We start from the raw sequence: 23,067 nt of genomic DNA, 5'->3' as shown, positions 1-23,067 counted from the left end.
GTTGGCAGAGGCGAAGTCTATATCTTCATCGTCAGCGCCGCGCTATGGCACTAGCGCCAGCTCGCACCTTTGCGCCAGTGGTGTTTTTGCCCTGGCTGTGTCTTGTCCGGACGACACAGCAGAACGGCGTGGTACCAGCACAGTACACTGTTCCCAGAGAAAATATCTCACTCTTGAAGCGTTCTGCGCGCTGTTTTGAAACTGCCCAGATGATTAAACGTGTGTGCCGGGCCGGGACTCAGTCCGAAACTTTGGCTACCAGCGGCAATAGTGTATCCGACTGAGCTATCCAGCGACGAGTCACAACTCGGCCTCTTGCAGCAATCCCCTATGCTGTTGTTAAGCCACGTCTCCACAAAATCCTTTCTTACAACAGAGCTAATCCCGAAAAGTATACAACACAGCTTCTCTCCAGTTTTAGAACTGGGGAGAAGTACTGCCTGACGTAAAGCTGTGAGGGCGGGTGGTAAGTTCCGCACTGACAGCTCAGCCTATAAGACGAGGTTCCGGGTTCCAGACCTGTCCGGTACTCGGTTTCAATCCGCTGGGTAGTTTCAGTACAACGGTTGGTGTACTAACACAACCATCATCTCACAGCAGCGTGTACATAACCGTCTCCATGCATTTTTAATCGTCTTGCAGAATCACCGCTAACTTTAAGTATTTTTCAAAGTGTCGTAATGTGTAACTTTAAAACAGAATACAAAATTTTTTAGTGTCATAAAATCATAGAACAATATGAATATTTTTGCCAGGGGATAGATATCATTACATCATTCACTAATAGCCAGCTCCATTGTAGAGAATTGAAACAAAGACAAGAAATGAATGGTCTAACTTCATTTAAACGATTGGCAGCACGATTTGCACGGTCCATCCATAATTTATCTTTCATTTTAACAAAATGCAATCCAGATCGCAATAAATTAGTTCACCAAGGAAGGCAAACTAAGCATTCCCCGACTCGAAACAAGAACTGCTGCCAATATGAGTAACATAGAAGTACTGGGTGCTTATACACTGAAGAGCCATGCAAACTGATACACCTGCCTAATATCGTGCAGGGCCCTCGCGAGCACGCAGATGCGCCGCAACACCCCGTGGCTTTGACTTGACTAATGTGTGGAGTAGTGATGGCATGAACTGACACCACTAATCCTGCAAGACTGTCCATGAATCCGTAAGAGTACGAGAAGGTGGAGATCTCTTATGAACAGCACGTTACAAGGCATCCCAGATATGCTCAATAATGTTCAGGTCGGGTGAGTTTGCTGGCCAGCGGAAGTGTTTAAACTCAGAAGAGTGTTCCTGGAGCAAATCTGTAGCAATTCTGGACGTGTGGGGTGTCGCATTGTCCTGCTGAAATTGTCCACGTCCGTCAGAATGCACAATGGACATGAATGGATGCAGGTGATTAGAGGATTTTTATGTACGTGTCACGTCAGAATCGTATCTAGATGTACCAGAGGTCCCATATCACTCCAACTGCTCTCGCCCCACGTCATTACAGAGCTTTCTCCATCTTGAACAGTCCCCTCCTGACATGCAGGGTCCATGGATTCATGAGGTTGTCTCCATACCCGTACACGTCCATCCGATCATCAACAGTCCAGTGTCGGTTTTGACGGGTCCAGGCGAGGCATAAAGCCTTGTGTTGCGCAGTCATCAAGGGTACACGAGTGCGCCTTCAGCTCCGAAAGCCCATATCGAAGATGTTTCGTTGAATGGTTCTCACGCTTTGTTGATGGCCCAGCACTGAAATGTGCAGCAATTTACGGAAGGGTTCCACTTCTGTCACGTTGAACGATTCTTTTCAGTCGCCGTTGGTCCCGTTCTTGCAGGATCTTTTTACGGCCGCAACGATGTCGGAGATTTGATGTTTTACCGGATTCCTGACATTCACGGCTTTACACTCGTGAAATGGTCGTACGGGAAAATCCCCACTTCATCGCTACCTCGGAGATGCTGTGTCCCATAGATCGTGCACCGACTGTAACACCATATACAAACTCACTTAAACGTTGGTAACCTGGCATTGTAGCAGCATTAACCGATCATTGCGCCAGACACATGTTGTCTTATACAGGCGCTGCCGTCCGGAACGCCGTATTCTGCCAGTTTACATATCTATGTACGAGGGCTATTCCGAAAGTAAGGTCCGATCGGTCACGAAATGGAAACGACTTTGAAAATCCGATAAAGCTTTGCACAGATGTGTTGGGTAGTGTCTCTAGTATAACCCCAGTTAGCATCACGTCGCTCTTCTCATTTCTGAGCTCGCAGTGAGTGCGTAAAGATGTCTAGAAAATAGTGTCTGCCGCCAAGTACGGGGGCCTGGTGAGAAATTTCCCCTGAAGCTATGCAGCTAACATTACATAACTGTCGTGCTGTTTCGTCTTCAAGACAATTCTCAGCCGCATTCTGCAGGGGCAATGAAGATGCTCCTGCATCGTTTTCAAATGGAAATGTGAGATTACCCACAATACAGCCCGTAATTGTCTCCCTCTGAGTTTCAGCTCAGGTCACATGAACCGCTGGTTATGAAGACAACATTTCGGCACAAGACAACGAGCCGTAGGCCAGCGTAGAGAATTGGCGGAGAGCACTGGCGGCTGCCTTCTATAGCGAGGGTATGGGAAAGTTGGTACAACGCTACGATACACTTCTAAGTCGGGTCGGCGACTATGGAGATAGGTAGCTGCAAGTAGCCCTCGTATTTGCATACACATAGCTATACCAGTTTCTTTGGTGCTGCAGTGGAGTTACAGTGCAGCTACTGACAGAGGCCTAGTGTGGGCTGTAATTGTCGTATGGCAGCGAAACTTGCAGATATTGTAATTCATTAATGAGACGTCTCAGTTCCAATTTTAGTCACAAGGTATTAAATATTAAGTATTATCGCTGTGTTTCATAACGATGTCATAAATTATTATTTAGAATGCTGCCTTCTCTGAATGTTTGATGTATCGATGTTGTTGTCTTTGGTCCCCGGCTTCGGTCCTTAGCCAGTGAAGAAGCCACCGTTTGAACTGTTGGCGACACTACTGCCGACACGTCTCGCTTATAATGTCTACAATTCGCGACGATAACGGCAGACGCCTTAGGAATCCAAAAAATAAAAGAACACGTACAGAAACGTTTTCCGAATAGCTACAGAAACACATTCTAAGAGACTTCCCGACAGATATTAATTTTGGGCCGGCATGGGACTGCAACCTATAACATGGGATTTCGCGAGCAAGGGACAGAGTGGCTGACCTTTTCGGACAGATTTATAACGGTCGCAGTTTCACCAGAGTTTGTCTTCTGCTTTCGAAATTTCGATCTGGCAACCTTAATGTTAGTTACCAGCAACAACGAAAAATAAAATTTTTCGAAGTGTTATGTTACCAAAGGAAGTTCATGGGGAAAGAGGAGAAGTAATGTATTCGAAGAAGAATAATTTACATTGCAAGACATTTTATTTTAGTTAAATAAACGCACGAAAATCTCTTCTGCATCCTCCTACAGAGCAGCAGGCAATGCACACTGACTGAAAGGATGAACGTTTCGGTTATTTATATTTTTGAGCTGAACACATCATACGAGTGAGTTGAAATACACTCCTGGAAATTGAAATAAGAACACCGTGAATTCATTGTCCCAGGAAGGGGAAACTTTATTGACACATTCCTGGGGTCAGATACATCACATGATCACACTGACAGAACCACAGGCACATAGACACAGGCAACAGAGCATGCACAATGTCGGCACTAGTACAGTGTATATCCACCTTTCGCAGCAATGCAGGCTGCTATTCTCCCATGGAGACGATCGTAGAGATGCTGGATGTAGTCCTGTGGAACGGCTTGCCATGCCATTTCCACCTGGCGCCTCAGTTGGACCAGCGTTCGTGCTGGACGTGCAGACCGCGTGAGACGACGCTTCATCCAGTCCCAAACATGCTCAATGGGGGACAGATCCGGAGATCTTGCTGGCCAGGGTAGTTGACTTACACCTTCTAGAGCACGTTGGGTGGCACGGGATACATGCGGACGTGCATTGTCCTGTTGGAACAGCAAGTTCCCTTGCCGGTCTAGGAATGGTAGAACGATGGGTTCGATGACGGTTTGGATGTACCGTGCACTATTCAGTGTCCCCTCGACGATCACCAGTGGTGTACGGCCAGTGTAGGAGATCGCCCCCCACACCATGATGCCGGGTGTTGGCCCTGTGTGCCTCGGTCGTATGCAGTCCTGATTGTGGCGCTCACCTGCACGGCGCCAAGCACGCATACGACCATCATTGGCACCAAGGCAGAAGCGACTCTCATCGCTGAAGACGACACGTCTCCATACGTCCCTCCATTCACGCCTGTCGCGACACCACTGGAGGCGGGCTGCACGATGTTGGGGCGTGAGCGGAAGACGGCCTAACGGTGTGCGGGACCGTAGCCCAGCTTCATGGAGACGGTTGCGAATGGTCCTCGCCGATACCGCAGGAGCAACAGTGTCCCTAATTTGCTGGGAAGTGGCGGTGCGGTCCCCTACGGCACTGCGTAGGATCCTACGGTCTCGGCGTGCATCCGTGCGTCGCTGCGGTCCGGTCCCAGGTCGACGGGCACGTGCACCTTCTGCCGACCACTGGCGACAACATCGATGTACTGTGGAGACCTCACGCCCCACGTGTTGAGCAATTCGGCGGTACGTCCACCCGGCCTCCCGCATGCCCACTATACGCCCTCGCTCAAAGTCCGTCAACTGCACATACGGTTCACGTCCACGCTGTCGCGGCATGCTACCAGTGTTAAAGACTGCGATGGAGCTCCGTATGCCACGGCAAACTGACTGACACTGACGGCGGCGGTGCACAAATGCTGCGCAGCTAGCGCCATTCGACGGCCAACACCACGGTTCCTGGTGTGTCCGCTGTGCCGTGCGTGTGATCATTGCTTGTACAGCCCTCTCGCAGTGTCCGGAGCAAGTATGGTGGGTCTGACACACCGGTGTCAATGTGTTCTTTTTTCCATTTCCAGGAGTGTATATTCATCTATACTCACACATGTGGCATTGTCTATTTTTCATAGCTACGTTGTTTGACTGAATTGTTACACAAGGTTGCCACAATTCATCGCTAATTTTAGAGAAAGTACATTGTAAAAAAATCATCAAATATTGTGGCACTATTTGTGTTCAATAGGTAACAGCAAATAATCGAGATATGTAAATCTTTCCATGGGATCGTTGTGACCTTGGCATTAATTTTTGTACAACACCCAATGCTGACACTGTTTCAGTTTATATTCAGCATTATGCACTTGCAGTCTCAAGTGAAAGATCCCCTATACCCAGACATGAGAAATTAGCTTGTATTTTGTAATTGGTCTCGGATTGATAACAGAGTGCGTTGCTAACGTTATTCACCATAAAAGTGGAACCTAAAGACGTGCCTACGATGCTTTAGAGCAACCGATATAGTAAGTTTTTTTTTCTGGCATCATAGCGACACGTTTCCTGAAATCTTCCAGCAGCACAATGCAACGTGTCACACATCTCGCTGTGTACACGCATGGTTCAAAGAGGACTGGGGTGAGCTTACCTCACTCCCCTGGGCACCAAACTCCCCGGGTTTAAGCTCCATCGAGAAACTGCGGGAGCACCTCGATCAGGCTGTTCTCGCTATGGATCCTCAACCGGGAAACCTGGTGCAGCTGACCGCGGCATCGCTCCACGGCCCTGTCGCTATCCTCCACATCATCACTGACTCTCTTCCTGCATCTCTCGCTCTGCAAAAAGTCGTTATTCAGGTTTTGACACGTGACCACATTAATTTGACTGGATGGTGTATACCATCCGCAGACCGTTTAGAAGGCGCCCATTTAAATACTTCACTTCAATGAACATTCCACCATCAGATCATTCTTTTGAACAACCTATTATGTACATCATATTGTATCCATCTCTACAACTTTGGTTCTAGGTTCATAAATAGAATTAATAGGAATGTGATTTAAATAGGACTGTACAGAATCTATCTAAATACATCAGAAGCGTGATGGAAAAAAGTGTTTTATTTAAAAAAATTACGACTCGTTACTGTTCCTATCTGCAAAAAAACTAAGTGAACTATGTTTGTAACTTCGTAGAAAGAATCAAGTTTCTTACGTTTACCTATTTCACTTACTACGTTGTAAGTTACAGAGAAAAGCTGTCTAAACCATCCTGTATCTATAGGCAGAAAGGCTGCCAAAATAACACCGATTTTGAAGAGGCGTCTGTAGTGTGTTATAGAAGTAACTCCAGACACAACCGTAATAAGAAGTTTCTGTATTCAGAAAATATCATCCCCATATGTCTATTTTGCTCAGAAAATGGTTCCGTAACTTGTTAGTGAATGGAGTCTGCAGAATAACCCACTTTCTCTATTTTTAAATTGCTTATATCAATAATCGTACTTACTAAAAATGTAGCTAAACTAAGGTATTTTATTAGTTCTAGGCAATGACTTCCACTTAAAGTTATGATCTATCTATAGTCCCGAAAACTTTCTACTTATATTGTTTCATTTGTGCGAAACCCATTTCAGTGGCTTTTTGATCAAATGGTGGAGTGGAGAGAAAACTTGACGGCCTGGAATTTACAGAATGGACTTTTGTCCGTATTTTCATAGCAAAACGACGACTGGGAAATGGACAAATGGGGTGTCAGAATGAGCAGCGTGAGGTCTAGTTTTGAGGAAATAATAATAAAAACCTTAGGTTAGATCTCTCAAAGAAGAAGACACCAAGCACTCTCCATTAAAAACGCGATTTATTTGCGTAAGCAGCGCCATAACCAGTTCTGAATCGCCAGGTTTATCTTCAGATGGCTGTTCACATCAAGATGAATAGTTGTGGAAGTTTACTTAAGTTTTTGATTCTTTATGCTCTCTTGTGATGAAATATTCTTGGGATTGTGGTGCCGTACGTTAAAGAACGATGTTAGAAACGACCTATTTGAACGGAACTATCCTTCATAATGATCGAACACAATGCAAAAATACACTTAAGACTGATTAGCTGTAGTTATATCTTACTTAATTTCTTTGGAATATTGTTGGCTAGTGATCACGAAATACTGTAGAGTATATCAGCACTTACCTGTTTCATATGTATATATGTAACCACGTTACATAACGCACCACACACACACACATACACACACACACACACACACACACACACACACACACACACACACACACACACACCAAAAAGCTTTTGCCACATGGGATACGTGCACAAAGTACGCGATATCTTAAATACAACAATGCCACAGAAATCCTCTCTCAGTGATATTACAGTATATACATTGATTGGACAGTACAAAATATACAAATAATACTCGTTACATAATATAGGTTGCTTGGTTTGTGGGGATTGAAGGGACCAGACTACAAAGGCCATCGGTCCTACATAATATACATTTAACATTCCATGAGCATTAATTAGGTATAAAGACAACAGATGCAGCAAGCAGTTTGATAGGAAATTTTACTTAAATGACGTTATGTAAATATTGCAGTATGCACAAGGGAACAAAATAAATGGCGATAGATAAATAACTAACACGACACTATAAATTATATTAACATTTTCACGACCTATTTTGTTCCATGTGTATACCACAACAATTACATAATATCATTTAAGTAACATTTCTTATCAAACTGGCTGATTCGTCTGTTGATTTCATTTTTTATTAATGCTCTTTGCTTGTTAAATGCATATAGTGTAACGATTATTCTTTGTAAGTTTTCTGCTGGCAAATCAATGTACATGTTGTAACGTCTCAGGGAGAATCTCTTTAGCACTGTTGTATTTTTGATATCGCCAACTTTGTGTACATTTCCCAGGTGGCGATAACGTGTGTGTGTGTGGATGGTGCTTTCGTAATTTGTTTGTGTACAAATGATAAAGGAGCTCCATGTACACTATAGTATTTCGTGGATAAAAGGTAACAGCATTCCAACAAAATTACGCCGGATTTTCGACGTAAGTAAGATATAACTATAACTAACCAATGTTAAACATTTGTTTTCATTGTATTCGGTCGTTACAAAGGATAATTACGGACAAATAGATCGTTTCCAACATCGTTTTTTACCGTAGGGAACCAACATCCTAAGAGTCTTTCATCACAAGGGGACACAGTGTGCCGAAACTTGTTTAAAGTTCAACAAATGTGCTTTTTTATATGAACAGGCGTTTGAAGATGAAGCTCTCGGAAACAGGTTACGGCACTGATTACGTAAATAAATAGCAGCTGTCTGGTGTCTTCATCTTTGAAAGAATAAACCTATATTTTGCAGGCTAAAAATTCTAATTTCTGACAAAATAGCAACAAAATTGCTTGCAGGTAATCAGAGCAGTTAAGAAAAAAGTAATTAGTAATTTGAGGAAGATTTGAAATACTTCATAATCAGCTGCTACCAGCTATGTAAATGAAGCGCAAAAAGTTCATCTCTTCAAAGGCTAGGCACTTTGCTCATAAAAAGTTACGTCGGTGTAGAAAGTATGGACTTCTTCTTCCATGTAGAAACATTAAAATGAACACGAAATCGCAGTATAAATTGAAACATATCTGCTCTGTGAAGCTCTGTATAATCTTTATAATAATAGAATACCTATCTACATTTAAATATATTATAATTAATGATTTCTGAACAAAACTCAAAAGTTCAAGTTTTTTGAAGAAAAAAGTCAAATTTTTAGTAAGAAAGTAAAAAATAAAATAGCTTAGAGAAAGGTTTGATGTGCCTCATTAGTTGTGCAAGTTTTGAAGAACCTTTCAAAGGCATATAAAAAAATCGTTGGACAAAAGATTTCACTGTCTTTTAAAGATGTTTCTTGAGTTCTTGTCTGAATCTTTTTATTGTGGCTATTGTGACTCAGAATCTCCGCTATATGGTGAGTAGCAACTTTCCTTCTCTGCTATTGTTTCTTGAGTTCTGTATCATGTGAAAGAAAAACTAAATCTGCATCTTTTGGAACTGCATGTTGAAAGTCGTTTATGTATAAGAGAAAGTACAGACGACGCATAAGAGACATTTTAAAAAAAGTTTTGCACCACCTTGGTTCCGAGAGTTCCGGAACCTGTACAGAAAATTGGAATAGAGATCAACATAAACATCATTCCGCCATTTTTATTGGTCATTAAAACCACACAATGTATGTTGTACCAGCATAGAGCGAGACCTTCACAGGTGGTAGTCCAGATCGCTGTACACACCGATACCTCTGATACCCAGTAGCACGTCCTCTTGCATTGATGCATGCCTGTATTCGTCGTGGCATGCTATCCACAAGTTCAAGGCACTGTTGATCCACATTGTCCCGCTCCTCAACGGCGATTCGGCGTAGATCCCTCAGAGTGGTTGGTGGGTCACATCGTCCATAAACAGCCCTTTTAAATCTACCCCAGGCATTTTCGATAGGGTTCATGCCTGGAGAACATGCTGGCAACACTAGCCGAACGATGTCGTTATCCTGAAGAAAGTTATTCACAAGATGTGCACGATGGGGGCGCGAATTGTCGTCCATGAAGACGAATGCCTCGCCAATATACTGCCAATACGGTTGCATATCGGTCGGAGGATGGCATTCACGTATCGAACAGACGTTACGGCGCCTGGTATGACCACCAGCGGCGTACGTCGGCTCCACATAATGGCCCCCGAAAACAGGAGGGAACCTCCACCTTGCTGCTTTCGCTGGACAGTGTGTCTAAGGCGTTCAGCCTGACCGAGTTGCCTCCAAACACGTCTCTGACGATTGTCTGGTTGAAGGCATATGCGACACTCATCGGTGAAGAGAACATGATGTCAATACTGAGCGGTCCATTTGGCATGTTGTTGGGCCAATCTGTACCGTGCTACATGGTGTCGTGGTTGGAAAGATGAACCTCGTCATGGACGTCGGGAGTGAAGTTGTGCATCATGCAGCCTGTTGTGCACAGTTTGAGTCGTGACAAGATGTCCTGTAGCAGCACGAAAAGCAATATTCGAAATGGTGGCGTTGCTGTCAGGGTTCCTCCGAGACATAATTCGTAGGTAGTGGTCATCCACTGCAGTTTTAGCCCTTGGGCGGCCTGAGCGAGGCATCTCGTCGACAGTTCCTGCCTCTCTGTATCTGCTCCATGTCCGAACAACGACGCTTTGGTTCACTCCGAGACGCCTGCACACTTCCCTTGTTGAGAGCCCTTCCTGACACAAAATAAACAATGCGGACGCGATCGAACCGCGGTATTGACCGTCTAAGCATGGTTGAACTACAGACACAACACAAGCCGTGTACCTCCTTCCTGGTGGAATGACTGGAACTGATAGCTTGTCGGACCCCCTCCGTCTAATAGGCGCTGCTCATGCGTGGTTGTTTACATCTTTGGGCGTTTAGTGACTTTTCTGAACAGTCAAAGGGACTGTGTCTGTGATACAATACCCACAATAAACCTCTATCTACAGGAGTTCTAAGAACCGGGGTTATGCAAAGCTTTTTTCGATGAGTGTAGAAACTTGTTGCATGCCATCACTCTCCTAGTAACTCTATCAGTTTCTCGTATTTCCTGCGAAAAGCAAATTTGTGGGTTCCTGTTCTGTTCCGAAAGACAGTATTAATTAGACACGAAGTTTAAGGGAGGTAGGACGTCAAACGGCCCGACTTGGAGAAGGAGAGGCACCACAGGACATTTTAATTTCCACTGTCTACATTTTTACAAGTAAATTCATAACAGGAAGGATTCAGGTTCACAGTCGTAGCAGCGGAAGTTCAAAAACATAACAAAATAATTTTTTTTACATGTGAAATTTCATCATTTTTTCACTTGCTATTGGCTGCATTTGTTGCTATAGGTACAGTTTTCTTCATAAGTAAGAGAGACTGTTCGATGAATTTTGCACAGCATACAAACCATACTTACAGGTGTCTGAAACTCTAGAATGTATTTAATTTATGAAGAAATGAGTGAGCTGTTTGTTTTAAACTTTACATTTAGAAAAAAATCAAATTTTTTAGTTAATTGTCTCTATTTTTATCCCAGTTTTTAATAGATTTGGAAAATTCTAGAGTTTCGTACACCTGTAAGTATGGTTTCTATGCTATGCATAATTCATCAAAGAATCTGTCTTACTTGTGAAGAAAAATGTACCTATAGCAACTGTAAGATGGCAAGAACTATGCCCCTTACATGAAGTCATTAAAGATCACCTAACTCACGTTGAGCGAACAGTAGGGCTGAACAAAATGACTGACAAGGCGCAATACATCTTGTAGAGGGTATAGTATGGACGTATTGGAATAATTAATGTCGGGTGATGGTTTTAAAGTAATTCGCACGACATGAAAACTTTGTGGAAACGAGTCGATTTACTGGACGTTAGTTTACCCCAGGGAAGTATTTAGAGTTGTCCGTGGCCGGTTGGGGAACGGCGAAGGGAAGCGACAATAGGCAGGGCGGCTCAAGCTCTGAGAAAGTGGTAACGCGGCGCGGTCTCCAGCCGCCTTAAGATGAGTGACAGCATGGGTGGTTGACCCCGACCCCATGCTGGTGTACCGGGAAGCAGACAGAGAACTTGTACGCCTGTTGATAAATGTCCGTCGTCCCGTTTTCAGTGAAACATGCGAGAAAGCCGCGCAAAGTTACAGTGGAGCAGTCAACAGAGGTGAAAATATGCGTGTTCGTGACTATAGCAACTTCACGCTGAATTCACGGTCCGCAGAGTCTGAAGTAAATCAGGTGAAGAGCGACAGAATGAAATACGCTGGCCTCTGGTGGGAACGTAGGACCGAAGAATTTGAAGTACTCTCCTGGGAGTCAGAATTCCCGAAAAATTGGTGTTTGTGCAGACGCTAACCGTGATGGGTGGCCTGGGAGGAGCTAAATAACAGAAGTTGAAGGGAAATTTTGTGGGAATTTGTTCACTTCCCAGAGCAGGCATTGGTCGGCACTGGGAAGTGACGCATAATTAACGCGACTTGCGCTGCAATTGGCGTAAGTGATTTTGCTGGAGGGGAAACTGAGGCAAAGAGCGGACTGTGAGAAGCCTCCGTAGAAGTCTTCCGTTCCCAGCTTGCCTAGAGTGCGGACGTGGCGGTCTTGACTCAGCTTCCTTGAGAAAGAGTGACAATCTCTGCAGTTTAGGGAACGATTGAGCTTGGAGATAGGAAGTTTTGGTTCAGCTCTGTACTGAGCAAGATAGCTAGGAGTGAATAGACGAGCGCAGCCTTGCAGCACCACGAGGTCGGCCGACGTCCACACAACAACGCCGCTCTGCCACACTTAATTCGGTGATATTGCGCCCGCTCCGGCCACTGATTAATTTCTTAGATCACGTCGGCAAAGTTTCCACGAGGGTGTTATGGGCCGTGTATTGTAGAATTCTTCTCGCACTTCGCATTACGCCTGGGTCACTCGATAAGAATTACTTTTGATTTATCGCGCTTTACTCCACGCAAACGCATTTTACACTGCTGGTAATGGAAAAAAGAACACATTGACACCGGTGTGTCAGACCCACCATACTTGCTCCGGACACTGCGAGAGGGCTGTACAAGCAATGATCACACGCACGGCACAGCGGACACACCAGGAACCGCGGTGTTGGCCGTCGAATGGCGCTAGCTGCGCAGCATTTGTGCACCGCCGCCGTCAGTGCCAGCCAGTTTGCCGTGGCATACGGAGCTCCATCGCAGTCTTTAACACAGGTAGCATGCCGCGACAGCGTGGACGTGAACCGTATGTGCAGTTGACGGACTTTGAGCGAGGGCGTATAGTGGGCATGCGGGAGGCCGGGTGGACGTACCGCCGAATTGCTCAACACGTGGGGCGTGAGGTCTCCACAGTACATCGATGTTGTCGCCAGTGGTCGGCGGAAGGTGCACGTGCCCGTCGACCTGGGACCGGACCTCAGCGACGCACGGATGCACGCCAAGACCGTAGGATCCTACGCAGTGCCGTAGGGGACCGCACCGCCACTTCCCAGCAAATTAGGGGCACTGTTGCCCCTGGGGTATCGGCGAGGACCATTCGCAACCGTCTCCATGAAGCTGGGTAACAGTCCCGCACACCGTTAGGCCGTCTTCCGCTTACGCCACAACATCGTGCAGCCCGCCTGCAGTGGTGTCGCGACAGGCGTGAATGGAGGGACGAATGGAGACGTGTCGTCTTCAGCGATGAGAGTCGCTTCTGCCTTGGTGCCAATGATGGTCGTATGCGTGTTTGGCGCCGTGCAGGTGAGCGCCACAATCAGGACTGCATACGACCGAGGCACACAGGGCCAACACCCGGCATCATGGTGTGGGGAGCGATCTCCTACACTGGCCGTACACCACTGGTGATTGTCGAGGGGACACTGAGTAGTGCACGGTACATCCAAACCGTCCTCGAACCCATCGTTCTACCATTCCTAGACCGGCAAGGGAACTTGCTGTTCCAACAGGACAATGCACGTCCGCATGTATCCCGTGCCACCCAACGTGCTCTAGAAGGTGTAAGTCAACTACCCTGGCCAGCAAGATCTCCGGATCTGTTCCCCATTGAGCATGTTTGGGACTGGATGAAGCGTCGTCTCACGCGGTCTGCACGTCCAGCACGAACGCTGGTCCAACTGAGGCGCCAGGTGGAAATGGCATGGCAAGCCGTTCCACAGGACTACATCCAGCATCTCTACGATCGTCTCCATGGGAGAATAGCAGCCTGCATTGCTGCGAAAGGTGGATATACACTGTACTTGTGCCGACATTGTGCATGCTCTGTTGCCTGTGTCTATGTGCCTGTGGTTCTGTCAGTGTGATCATGTGATGTATCTGACCCCAGGAATGTGTCAATAAAGTTTCCCCTTCCTGGGACAATGAATTCACGGTGTTCTTATTTCAATTTCCAGGAGTGTATTACCACTGCCTGTTAGGAGAGTCATGTGATGTGATGATTGAAGGTCATGAATTAAAATAAATCTGTGCTAATCGACTGTTTTCAATCAAGTAGTTGAAATCCCAAGTCACTTTCTTAATTAATTTTATGTTCAACATTTGCATCTGGTGTTCAATAGCTGAATATAACATCAATGACCACCCCTTTTTAATTAAAAGGGATCAATTCTGAATCAATTAATGTCAACACTGCCACCGCATTTCAATCAGGAGTCACAGGGCCCTATTACTTTCTTTGCGTTATCCGACATTGCGGCAGTTTTGCACTCTCTGTTGATCTGTTAGTCTGTTACCTGGGGTGAACACAGACCAAAACCAGATAAGTGACGGGTGGGGTGTTACATAACAAATGCAGCCAACATTAAGTGAAAAAGTGATGAAATTTCATATCTAAAAAAAAATTATTTTGTTATGTTTTTGCAGTTCCACTGCTATGAGTGTGAATCCTGAATCCTTCCTGGTCATGTTGACAAAGTTTTATGAATTTATTTGTGAAAGTATAGACAGTAGAAAATAAAGTGTCCTGTGGTGCCTCTCCTGCTCCAAGTCGGCCCGCTTGACGTCCTACCCCCTTAAAACAATTTGTATCACTCACTAGCTTGCGATGCGAGGAATGTTACAGATTTTGAGCGCCATGTGCGTGGCCGAATACTGAAGCTGCACTGCCCGCAGGACTTGGCGCCGGTGGCGCTGGACATGAGCGACCTGTCGACGGCAGAGGAGGTGTCGTCCTGCGCCGAGGAGGCTGCCGACTGCCTGGCGCCGGGGGCTCCGAAGCGCAAGCCGCCGGGCCTCACCTACACCTGGAGGAGCCTGCGCGCGTACGGGGGCTCCGCCCGCGGGTCAGGACAGGAAGGAAAGCCGCTGCTCAGGGACGGTAAGTGTCCCGCCTGCTGCACGTGTCGCCGAGCCTCGAGGACCGTCCTCGGCCGCGTGTTACGTCGGCGAACCAGGCACGCGGCCAGAGGACTCAGTTCGCGGGGGAGGGGCGGTCACATTTGCAATTAGATCCCCCCTCCTCTTTCACGTCTTTTTGTTGCTATTCGTTGTTCAGCGTGTAGTCCAGTTTGAATACACTGCGCCCTCTCCACCAAACCCGACAAATAAAAATGCCATCACTGCTATTTTACCATACCACACTTGCCTAGATTTTATTAATAACATCGTAACAATCAGATATACACTCCTGGAAATTGAAATAAGAACACCGTGAATTCATTGTCCCAGGAAGGGGAAACTTTATTGACACATTCCTGGGGTCAGATACATCACATGATCACACTGACACAACCACAGGCACATAGACACAGGCAACAGAGCATGCACAATGTCGGCACTAGTACAGTGTATATCCACCTTCCGCAGCAATGCAGGCTGCTATTCTCCCATGGAGACGATCGTAGAGATGCTGGATGTAGTCCTGTGGAACGGCTTGCCATGCCATTTCCACCTGGCGCCTCAGTTGGACCAGCGTTCGTGCTGGACGTGCAGACCCCGTGAGACGACGCTTCATCCAGTCCCAAACATGCTCAACGGAGGACAGATCCGGAGATCTTGCTGGCCAGGGTAGTTGACTTACACCTTCTAGAGCACGTTGGGTGGCACGGGATACATGCGGACGTGCATTGTCCTGTTGGAACAGCAAGTTCCCTTGCCGGTCTAGGAATGGTAGAACGATGGGTTCGATGACGGTTTGGATGTACCGTGCACTATTCAGTGTCCCCTCGACGATCACCAGTGGTGTACGGCCAGTGTAGGAGATCGCTCCCCACACCATGATGCCGGGTGTTGGCCCTGTGTGCCTCGGTCGTATGCAGTCCAGATTGTGGTGCTCACCTGCACGGCGCCAAACACGCGTACGACCATCATTGGCACCAAGGCAGAAGCGACTCTCATCGCTGAAGACGACACGTCTCCATTCGTCCCTCCATTCACGCCTGTCGCGACACCACTGGAGGCGGGCTGCACGATGTTGGGGCGTGAGCGGAAGACGGCCTAACGGTGTGCGGGACCGTAGCCCAGCTTCGTGGAGACGGTTGCGAATGGTCCTCGCCGATACCCCAGGAGCAACAGTGTCCCCAATTTGCTGGGAAGTGGCGGTGCGGTCCCCTACGGCACTGCGTAGGATCCTACGGTCTTGGCGTGCATCCGTGCGTCGCTGCGGTCCGGTCCCAGGTCGACGGGCATGTGCACCTTCCGCCGACCACTGGCGACAACATCGATGTACTGTGGAGACCTCATGCCCCACGTGTTGAGCAATTCGGCGGTACGTCCACCCGGCCTCCCGCATGCCCACTATACGCCCTCGCTCAAAGTCCGTCAACTGCACATACGGTTCACGTCCACGCTGTCGCGGCATGCTACCAGTGTTAAAGACTGCGATGGAGCTCCGTATGCCACGGCAAACTGGCTGACACTGACGGCGGCGGTGCACAAATGCTGCGCAGCTAGCGCCATTCGACGGCCAAAACCGCGGTTCCTGGTGTGTCCGCTGTGCCGTGCGTGTGATCATTGCTTGTACAGCCCTCTCGCAGTGTCCGGAGCAAGTATGGTGGGTCTGACACACCGGTGTCAATGTGTTCTTTTTTTCATTTCCAGGAGTGTATATTAATAACAATTTCTTTTCATCAGTGATTCAGCATAACTTCCAAGAAATTGCACTTCTACATCTACATCTGCATCTACATTCATACTCCGCAAGGGGCACCTGTGTGGCGGAGGGTACCTTGAGTACCTCTATCGCTTCTCCCTCCTATTGCTCGTGGAAAGAAGGATTGTCGGTATGCCTCAGTATGCGCTCTAATCTCTCTGATTTTATCCTCATGGTGTCTTTGCGAGATATAAGTAGGAGGGAGCAATATAGTGCTTGGCTCCTCGGTGAAGGTATGTTCTCGAAACTTCAACAAAAGCCCGTACCGAGCTACTAAGCGTCTCTCCTGCAGAGTCTTCCAGTGGAGTTTATCTATCATCTCCGTAACGCTTTCGCGATTACTAAATGATCCTGTAACGAAGCGCGCTGCTCTCCGTTGGATCTTCTCTCTCTCTTCTATCAACCCTATCTGGTACGGATCCCACACTGCTGAGCAGTATTCGAGCAGTGGGCGAACAAGCGTACTGTAACCTACTGCCTTTGTTTTCGGATTGCATTTCCTTAGGATTCTTCCAATGAATCTCAGTCTGGCATCTGCTTTACCGACGATAACTTTATATGATAATTCCATTTTAAATCACTCCTAATGCCTACTCCCAGATAATTTATGGAATTAACTGCTTCCAGTTAGTGACCTGCTATATTGTAGCTAAATGATAAAGGATCTTTCTTTCTATGTATTCGCAGCACATTACACTTGTCTACATTGAGATTCAATTGCCATTCTCTGCACCATGCGTCAATTCGTTGCAGATCCTCCTGCATTTCAGTATAATATTCCATTGTTACAACCTCTAAATATATCATAGCATCATCCGCAAAAAGCCTCAGTGAACTTCCGATGTTATCCACAAGGTCATTTATATATATTGTGAATAGCAACGGTCCTACGACACTCCCCTGCGGCACACCTGAAATCACTCTTACTTCGGAAGACTTGTCTCCATTGAGAATGACATGCTGCGTCCTGTTATCTAGGAACTCTTCAATCCAATCACACAATTGGTCTGATAGTCCATATGCTCTTACTTTGTTCATTAAACGACTGTGGGGAACTGTATCGAACGCCTTGCGGAAGTCAAGAAACACGGCATCTACCTGGGAACCCGTGTCTATGGCCCTCTGAGTCTCGTGCACGAATAGCGCGAGCTTGGTTTCACACGATCGTCTTTTTCGAAACCCATGCTGATTCCTACAGAGTAGATTTCTAGTTTCCGGAAAAGTGATTATACTAGAACATAATACGTGTTACAAAATTCTACAACTGTTCGACGTCCCTTCTTGAAAAAGGGGATGACCTGTGCCATTTTCCAATCTTTTGGAACTTTACGCTCTTCTAGAGACCTACGGTACACCGCTGCAAGAAGAGGAAGGCATTATTTGGAAAACACTCATTGACAAATTGGTCAGTTAATGCATCATTTAATGACCATAAGCGTAACAAACTCTCACTACAATGGGAGCATTGTAGCCTATCCGATTTGGAATGCGTGTACGCACTGCCATCATCAGCACTGGTATTACATTTAGCACTCTGACTGTGAAACAGGTTTAGAGGCTTTGGCTGTGCAATACTGTAAATTAAATGGTGAGAGAGCCTGTCTTTTCACTCGTTCCTACGTACTTTCACCTGATCTACTGAGTTTTCATAATTCTTTCTTCTATTAAGAGTTGTCTGAAAAAATGATACATGTAAAGCAATAAACGTTTCACTTAGAAAGAACTGATTTGTAGAAGACCTTCACGACAAGCAAGTGATTCCCATTTTCCCACACATTAGGATCTGCGCCATTAGTGGGACAGTGCAGCTTCAAGGCTATTCATCTCTGATCCTTATGTAAGTAAACATCACCTGTCCTTTTTAATTTCACCTCCACTCCTAACTGGTTCAATGGATCCACTGTTGTCGTTATGTAAAGAAGCCAGCCGCTTGACCTAACCTCCTTATGTAAGCGAACCACTCACTTGAACTGTTAAGTTATGTTTATGCAAGTCCACTTTATGATCAACCGCTTTTAGCCTAATCTTAATGATTGTAATTTATGACGACAAAAATGATTCCAGACGCTTCGATGCTACAGTAGATCCACTGTTGTCATTATGTAAAGAAGCCAGCCGCTTGACCTAACCTCCTTATGTAAGCGAACCACTCACTTGAACTGTTAAGTTATGTTTATGCAAGTCCACTTTATGATCAACCGCTTTTAGCCTAATCTTAATGATTGTAATTTATGACGACAAAAATGATTCCAGACGCTTCGATGCTACAGTAGATCCACTGTTGTCATTATGTAAAGAAGCCAACCACTTGACGTAACCTCCTTATGTAAGCGAACCACTCACTTGAACTGTTAAGTTATGTTTATGCAAGTCCACTTTATGATCAACCGCTTTTAGCCTAATCTTAATGATTGTAATTTATGACGACAAAAATGATTCCAGACGCTTCGATGCTACAGTAGATCCACTGTTGTCATTATGTAAAGAAGCCAACCACTTGACGTAACCTCCTTATGTAAGCGAACCACTCACTTGAACTGTTAAGTTATGTTTATGCAAGTCCAGTTTATGATCAACCGCTTTTAGCCTAATCTTGATTGTAATTTATGACGACAAAAATGATTCCAGACGCTTCGATGCTACAGTAGAAATGCGAAAAAGGTGAGACTTTATCCTGTTGACTGAATTTCTATAGTTTAATGGTATAACTATTGCCCAATAGCATTTTCTGCTATCGTTCTAACGCATGACCGCGTTCCATTTTTATTTACAGTTTTGTGTCAGTTTTGAACCAGTATTCCAAATATTCACCTTTGAAGGTCACCATCCATTATCGTAAACATGAGACAGTGTTTAACGGTTACCACAGTGCAATACTTAAATAATGCTAGTGTCCTATGGTTTAATGTCTAGCAGTTACCAGCAGAGGGCATTGTTGAGACACACTGAGGTGTTTCAGGTTGGCTTGGACTGCATGGTGGTTTTTTAATGCTTCACTTCATGCACCTGAGCACTCCCTGAATAATCGGCTGCCGTTAAGAATTATTCATCACGGTCCAACTAGTGTCTGCCATGAATCTGAGTGCCTTCTTCCTCCAACTTGGCCCCGACTTCACCTCCTTACAGGCTACAGATAAAGCTGCTGAAAATAACTTCCGGTTCTCATTCATGCCACCACATAAATGAGAAGTGAGATTCAATTCACCTTCTTATATTATCTACAAAATTATAAATCTATACTTTATGAATGAGGACAGGTACAAACTTGTGTACTGCCTCTCTGTACTGCATGCATACAGATCTGATGTTCATCTTGATAATTAATAATTACAATACATTTGTTATGTTTGACATTTCGCATTCTTAGATTTCTTGGAGCTCTTTCTTCTATACTGCCTGCTCCATGGGAACTCCTATGTCTACCACAGCAGGTAGGGTTGTCTGACTGCTACTCACTTCCGTACCGTCACTGGATCGTTAGCACCTACGATTTGAAACACCTCCAAACAGCTGGTTGTTCACCACGTATCGACTACTCTCAATCACGAACAACTTTTGTCTGACCTATGTATTTAAGGACCTGATACCCCTCAGTCAAGGAAAAGGATGCATCACTGCAACATACATTCCTGTCACATACCAAGGTTACATTTCATACCTCTCCCTGCATTGTGAATATGTTAAAACAATGGTAAACACCCTAAGACCTCATTTTCAGGCTTTTTTGGAGGACTCTGATACTATAAGGTTATAGTAGCCTTGTAAACAGTGGCAGGAAATAAAATAAATCCAAGTAGGCACATTTTTAAGATAGGTTTTTTCACACATACAAGTCATCGCTAAATTACATTATAAACAATTTCTCACACTGGTGTTGCTAATACCACCATTGGGGATATCATTGTAAAGACAGAGCTACACAATTTATTTTCAAAAAGCCAAAAATATCTTCTATGGTCCACTCTATAAGTGCGTGATATCTCTGCACCGCCAGTACTCTCACTGCTGTGAGGGTTTTGCCTGCTGCATCCACAGCCACGGCCACCTCACACCCTCACCTCTCAGTCGCCCAGAGACGGGAGGTAGCGTGATTTTCTCAATAACATGTCCAGTGGTACCATCGTAAGGGAGTGGGGGAACGGCCAAGGGCTTCCGTTGGGCACGGACATAAGCAAGCAATGGCTGGAAGAGACAGTCGTTTGTTGCAGCCCTCGGTCCTGGACACCTCAGACACTGGCCTCAGCCAGGGCTCTTAAATGAAATTGAAAATTATACATAACGCTTAACCGAACTTATGTGAAAACTTGCTTTCATCTTAGCAATCTATATTATGTGGTATTAAGTATTCGGACACATACTAGAAGACGCTAATGTTACCTGTGTACTGCTCAGATCACATGCCGTACTTAAAAAGAAAAGGGGTTTGTGATACATAGTAGGTGTTTGATTTCGAGTTATTGTAGCGTAATATTCTCTTGGAAACCGATGACACTGCAACAGTAACATTTAGACACTGATTAGCATGTTTCATTCGCTGAACAACGTCTCTACATACACAGAAACAGAGCGAAATAATGTGAACCTCTACTACAGTGTTTATGTCATGTGGAAGTTCAAAATGGGTCTGAGCACTATGGGACTTAACATCAATGGTCATCAGTCCCCTAGAACTTAGAAATACTTAAACCTAACTAACCTAAGGACATCACACAACACCCAGCCATCACGAGGCAGAGAAAATCCCTGACCCCGCCGGGAATCGAACCCGGGAACCCGGGCGTGGGAATGTCATGTGGAAGGGTGAGGCAAATACAGCACTTAATCACCACAACACTTCGAAGAAAGAACAAATCTGTACTAAAACGAGATTGCCTACGTTACACTTGTTTGCCCTGTTCTCGACTATTGCTGCGTGGTGTAAGATCATTACCAGAAAGGACTGATGGATGAGATTGGAAAAAAGTTCAAAGAAGAATACCTCACTTTTACATTATTGAGAAATGGATGAGTGAAAGCCAGGAAGGACAAACTTTTACCACGTACTCCCACTCGTCGTTCAATATACGATATGATGATAGCAGCAAATCGTTTTACTAAATAAAAGTGTAATAGAACACTGGCAGGTCTCTTTGTCTGTTTATATGTAGTGCGTTGCATTTATTTACATTCAGCTACAGTTCCCATTCCCTACACAAGTCGTTAATTCTCTGTGGGTCTTTCTGCAAATCGCTACAGCCTACTAGTGTTGCGACCCTCCTGTAGAGAACAGCATTGTTTGTCAACATCCTGCAGCTTCTGTACAGTACTGGGTGGGACGATAAGAGTATTATCGATTTTCGTTCCTATTCCAAAAATGGAGGAAAAAATGATTATGTATGCGTCTGTATGTACTTTCCATTACATCTTATTCTTATGACTGTTCCACCAGATCTATGATGGTGGTGGCATTGTGGTATCACAGTCTTCGTTCAATGCAGCTTGCTTAAATTTACGCAATACCGTTTTGTTAGGAATATATTGTCTTTTTCCGAATTTTTCTGTTACAATTCGAAGGAAGTGCCCCTGCCTCATGGAGCTTACAATTATCCGTTGGATCATTTTTACTGAGACACGTTCTTCATAGATTTACCACGATCAATCAAGCGACACGATTGTATCAATAATAGCGTTTTGAAAAGCACTTCATCCATGGATGTATTATAGTTCTGTAATATGTCTCAGCTGGGCATCTGCTGTTACTTTAGGTCGCTCCAGATGCTTACTCCTTGGTATTTTATGATAATTAGTGTTTACAGCAGTAGTCCAATAAAACAGTGCTGGATTTCATGTTCTGTTTATGCACATGTGTTTACAAACATTATTTACAAGTCTACCATAATCGCAGTCCCCTGCGGCTGTCTGATGGCGACGTCATAGAGGCTCGAACATTGTTTTTAATACTGTAATAATGCAGGGAAAAGTTACTTACAGTGAAATGGAGATTTGGTAAGTAGCAGCAATGTAGTTGTTTCAATAATGCACTGTGGTGATTATTATGAAACAGTGAACATGGGATACCAGTGTACTTTGTTTAAGTAATGCACGGTGTTAAATGTTAAATACTGAAAGTCTGATATTTATGACAATCTATATGCATATCTGGATAATGATTTCAAAAGTGGGTATTTGAAATACTGGGTAAAATTCACCCAAAACTGGAGTACTTTTGGAAAATGTTATTGAGTAGTCATGAATCATTAGATTACACTAAAGAAGCAATCAGGATGACACCCCACCATTTTCCACACATCTACTGTAATGTCAAAGTGCCTTATGTTTTTTTTGGATCATAAATTACACTAATTCTCCTCAGCAATTGACACAAAGATGTAGGGGAGATGAGGCAGCCAATTTTTTGTGCATAAATAAGATGAGACTAAAGCTTTTACTCATAACTTAAAGAGTTCAAGTGAATGAGTTTTCTATATAAGGA

General features: G+C 45.0%; 1 protein-coding gene across 1 annotated transcript in view; it reads left to right on the top strand.

Annotated features, from left to right (window-relative positions):
- The window catches only part of LOC126199039 (protein white-like), a 311,297-nt gene that overhangs the window by 45,608 nt on the left and 242,622 nt on the right, over window positions 1-23,067 (top strand). The window contains exon 2 of the mRNA XM_049935743.1: window positions 14,618-14,822. Coding sequence (XP_049791700.1) covers window positions 14,618-14,822 — 205 coding nt within the window. The remainder of the gene's footprint in view (window positions 1-14,617; window positions 14,823-23,067) is intronic.

This window comes from Schistocerca nitens, chromosome 8, assembly GCF_023898315.1.
Source record: "Schistocerca nitens isolate TAMUIC-IGC-003100 chromosome 8, iqSchNite1.1, whole genome shotgun sequence".
Taxonomy (NCBI): domain Eukaryota; kingdom Metazoa; phylum Arthropoda; class Insecta; order Orthoptera; family Acrididae; genus Schistocerca; species Schistocerca nitens.
The sequence above is the reverse complement of the archived record's forward strand: the minus strand, read 5'-3'. Positions and strand labels throughout refer to the sequence as shown.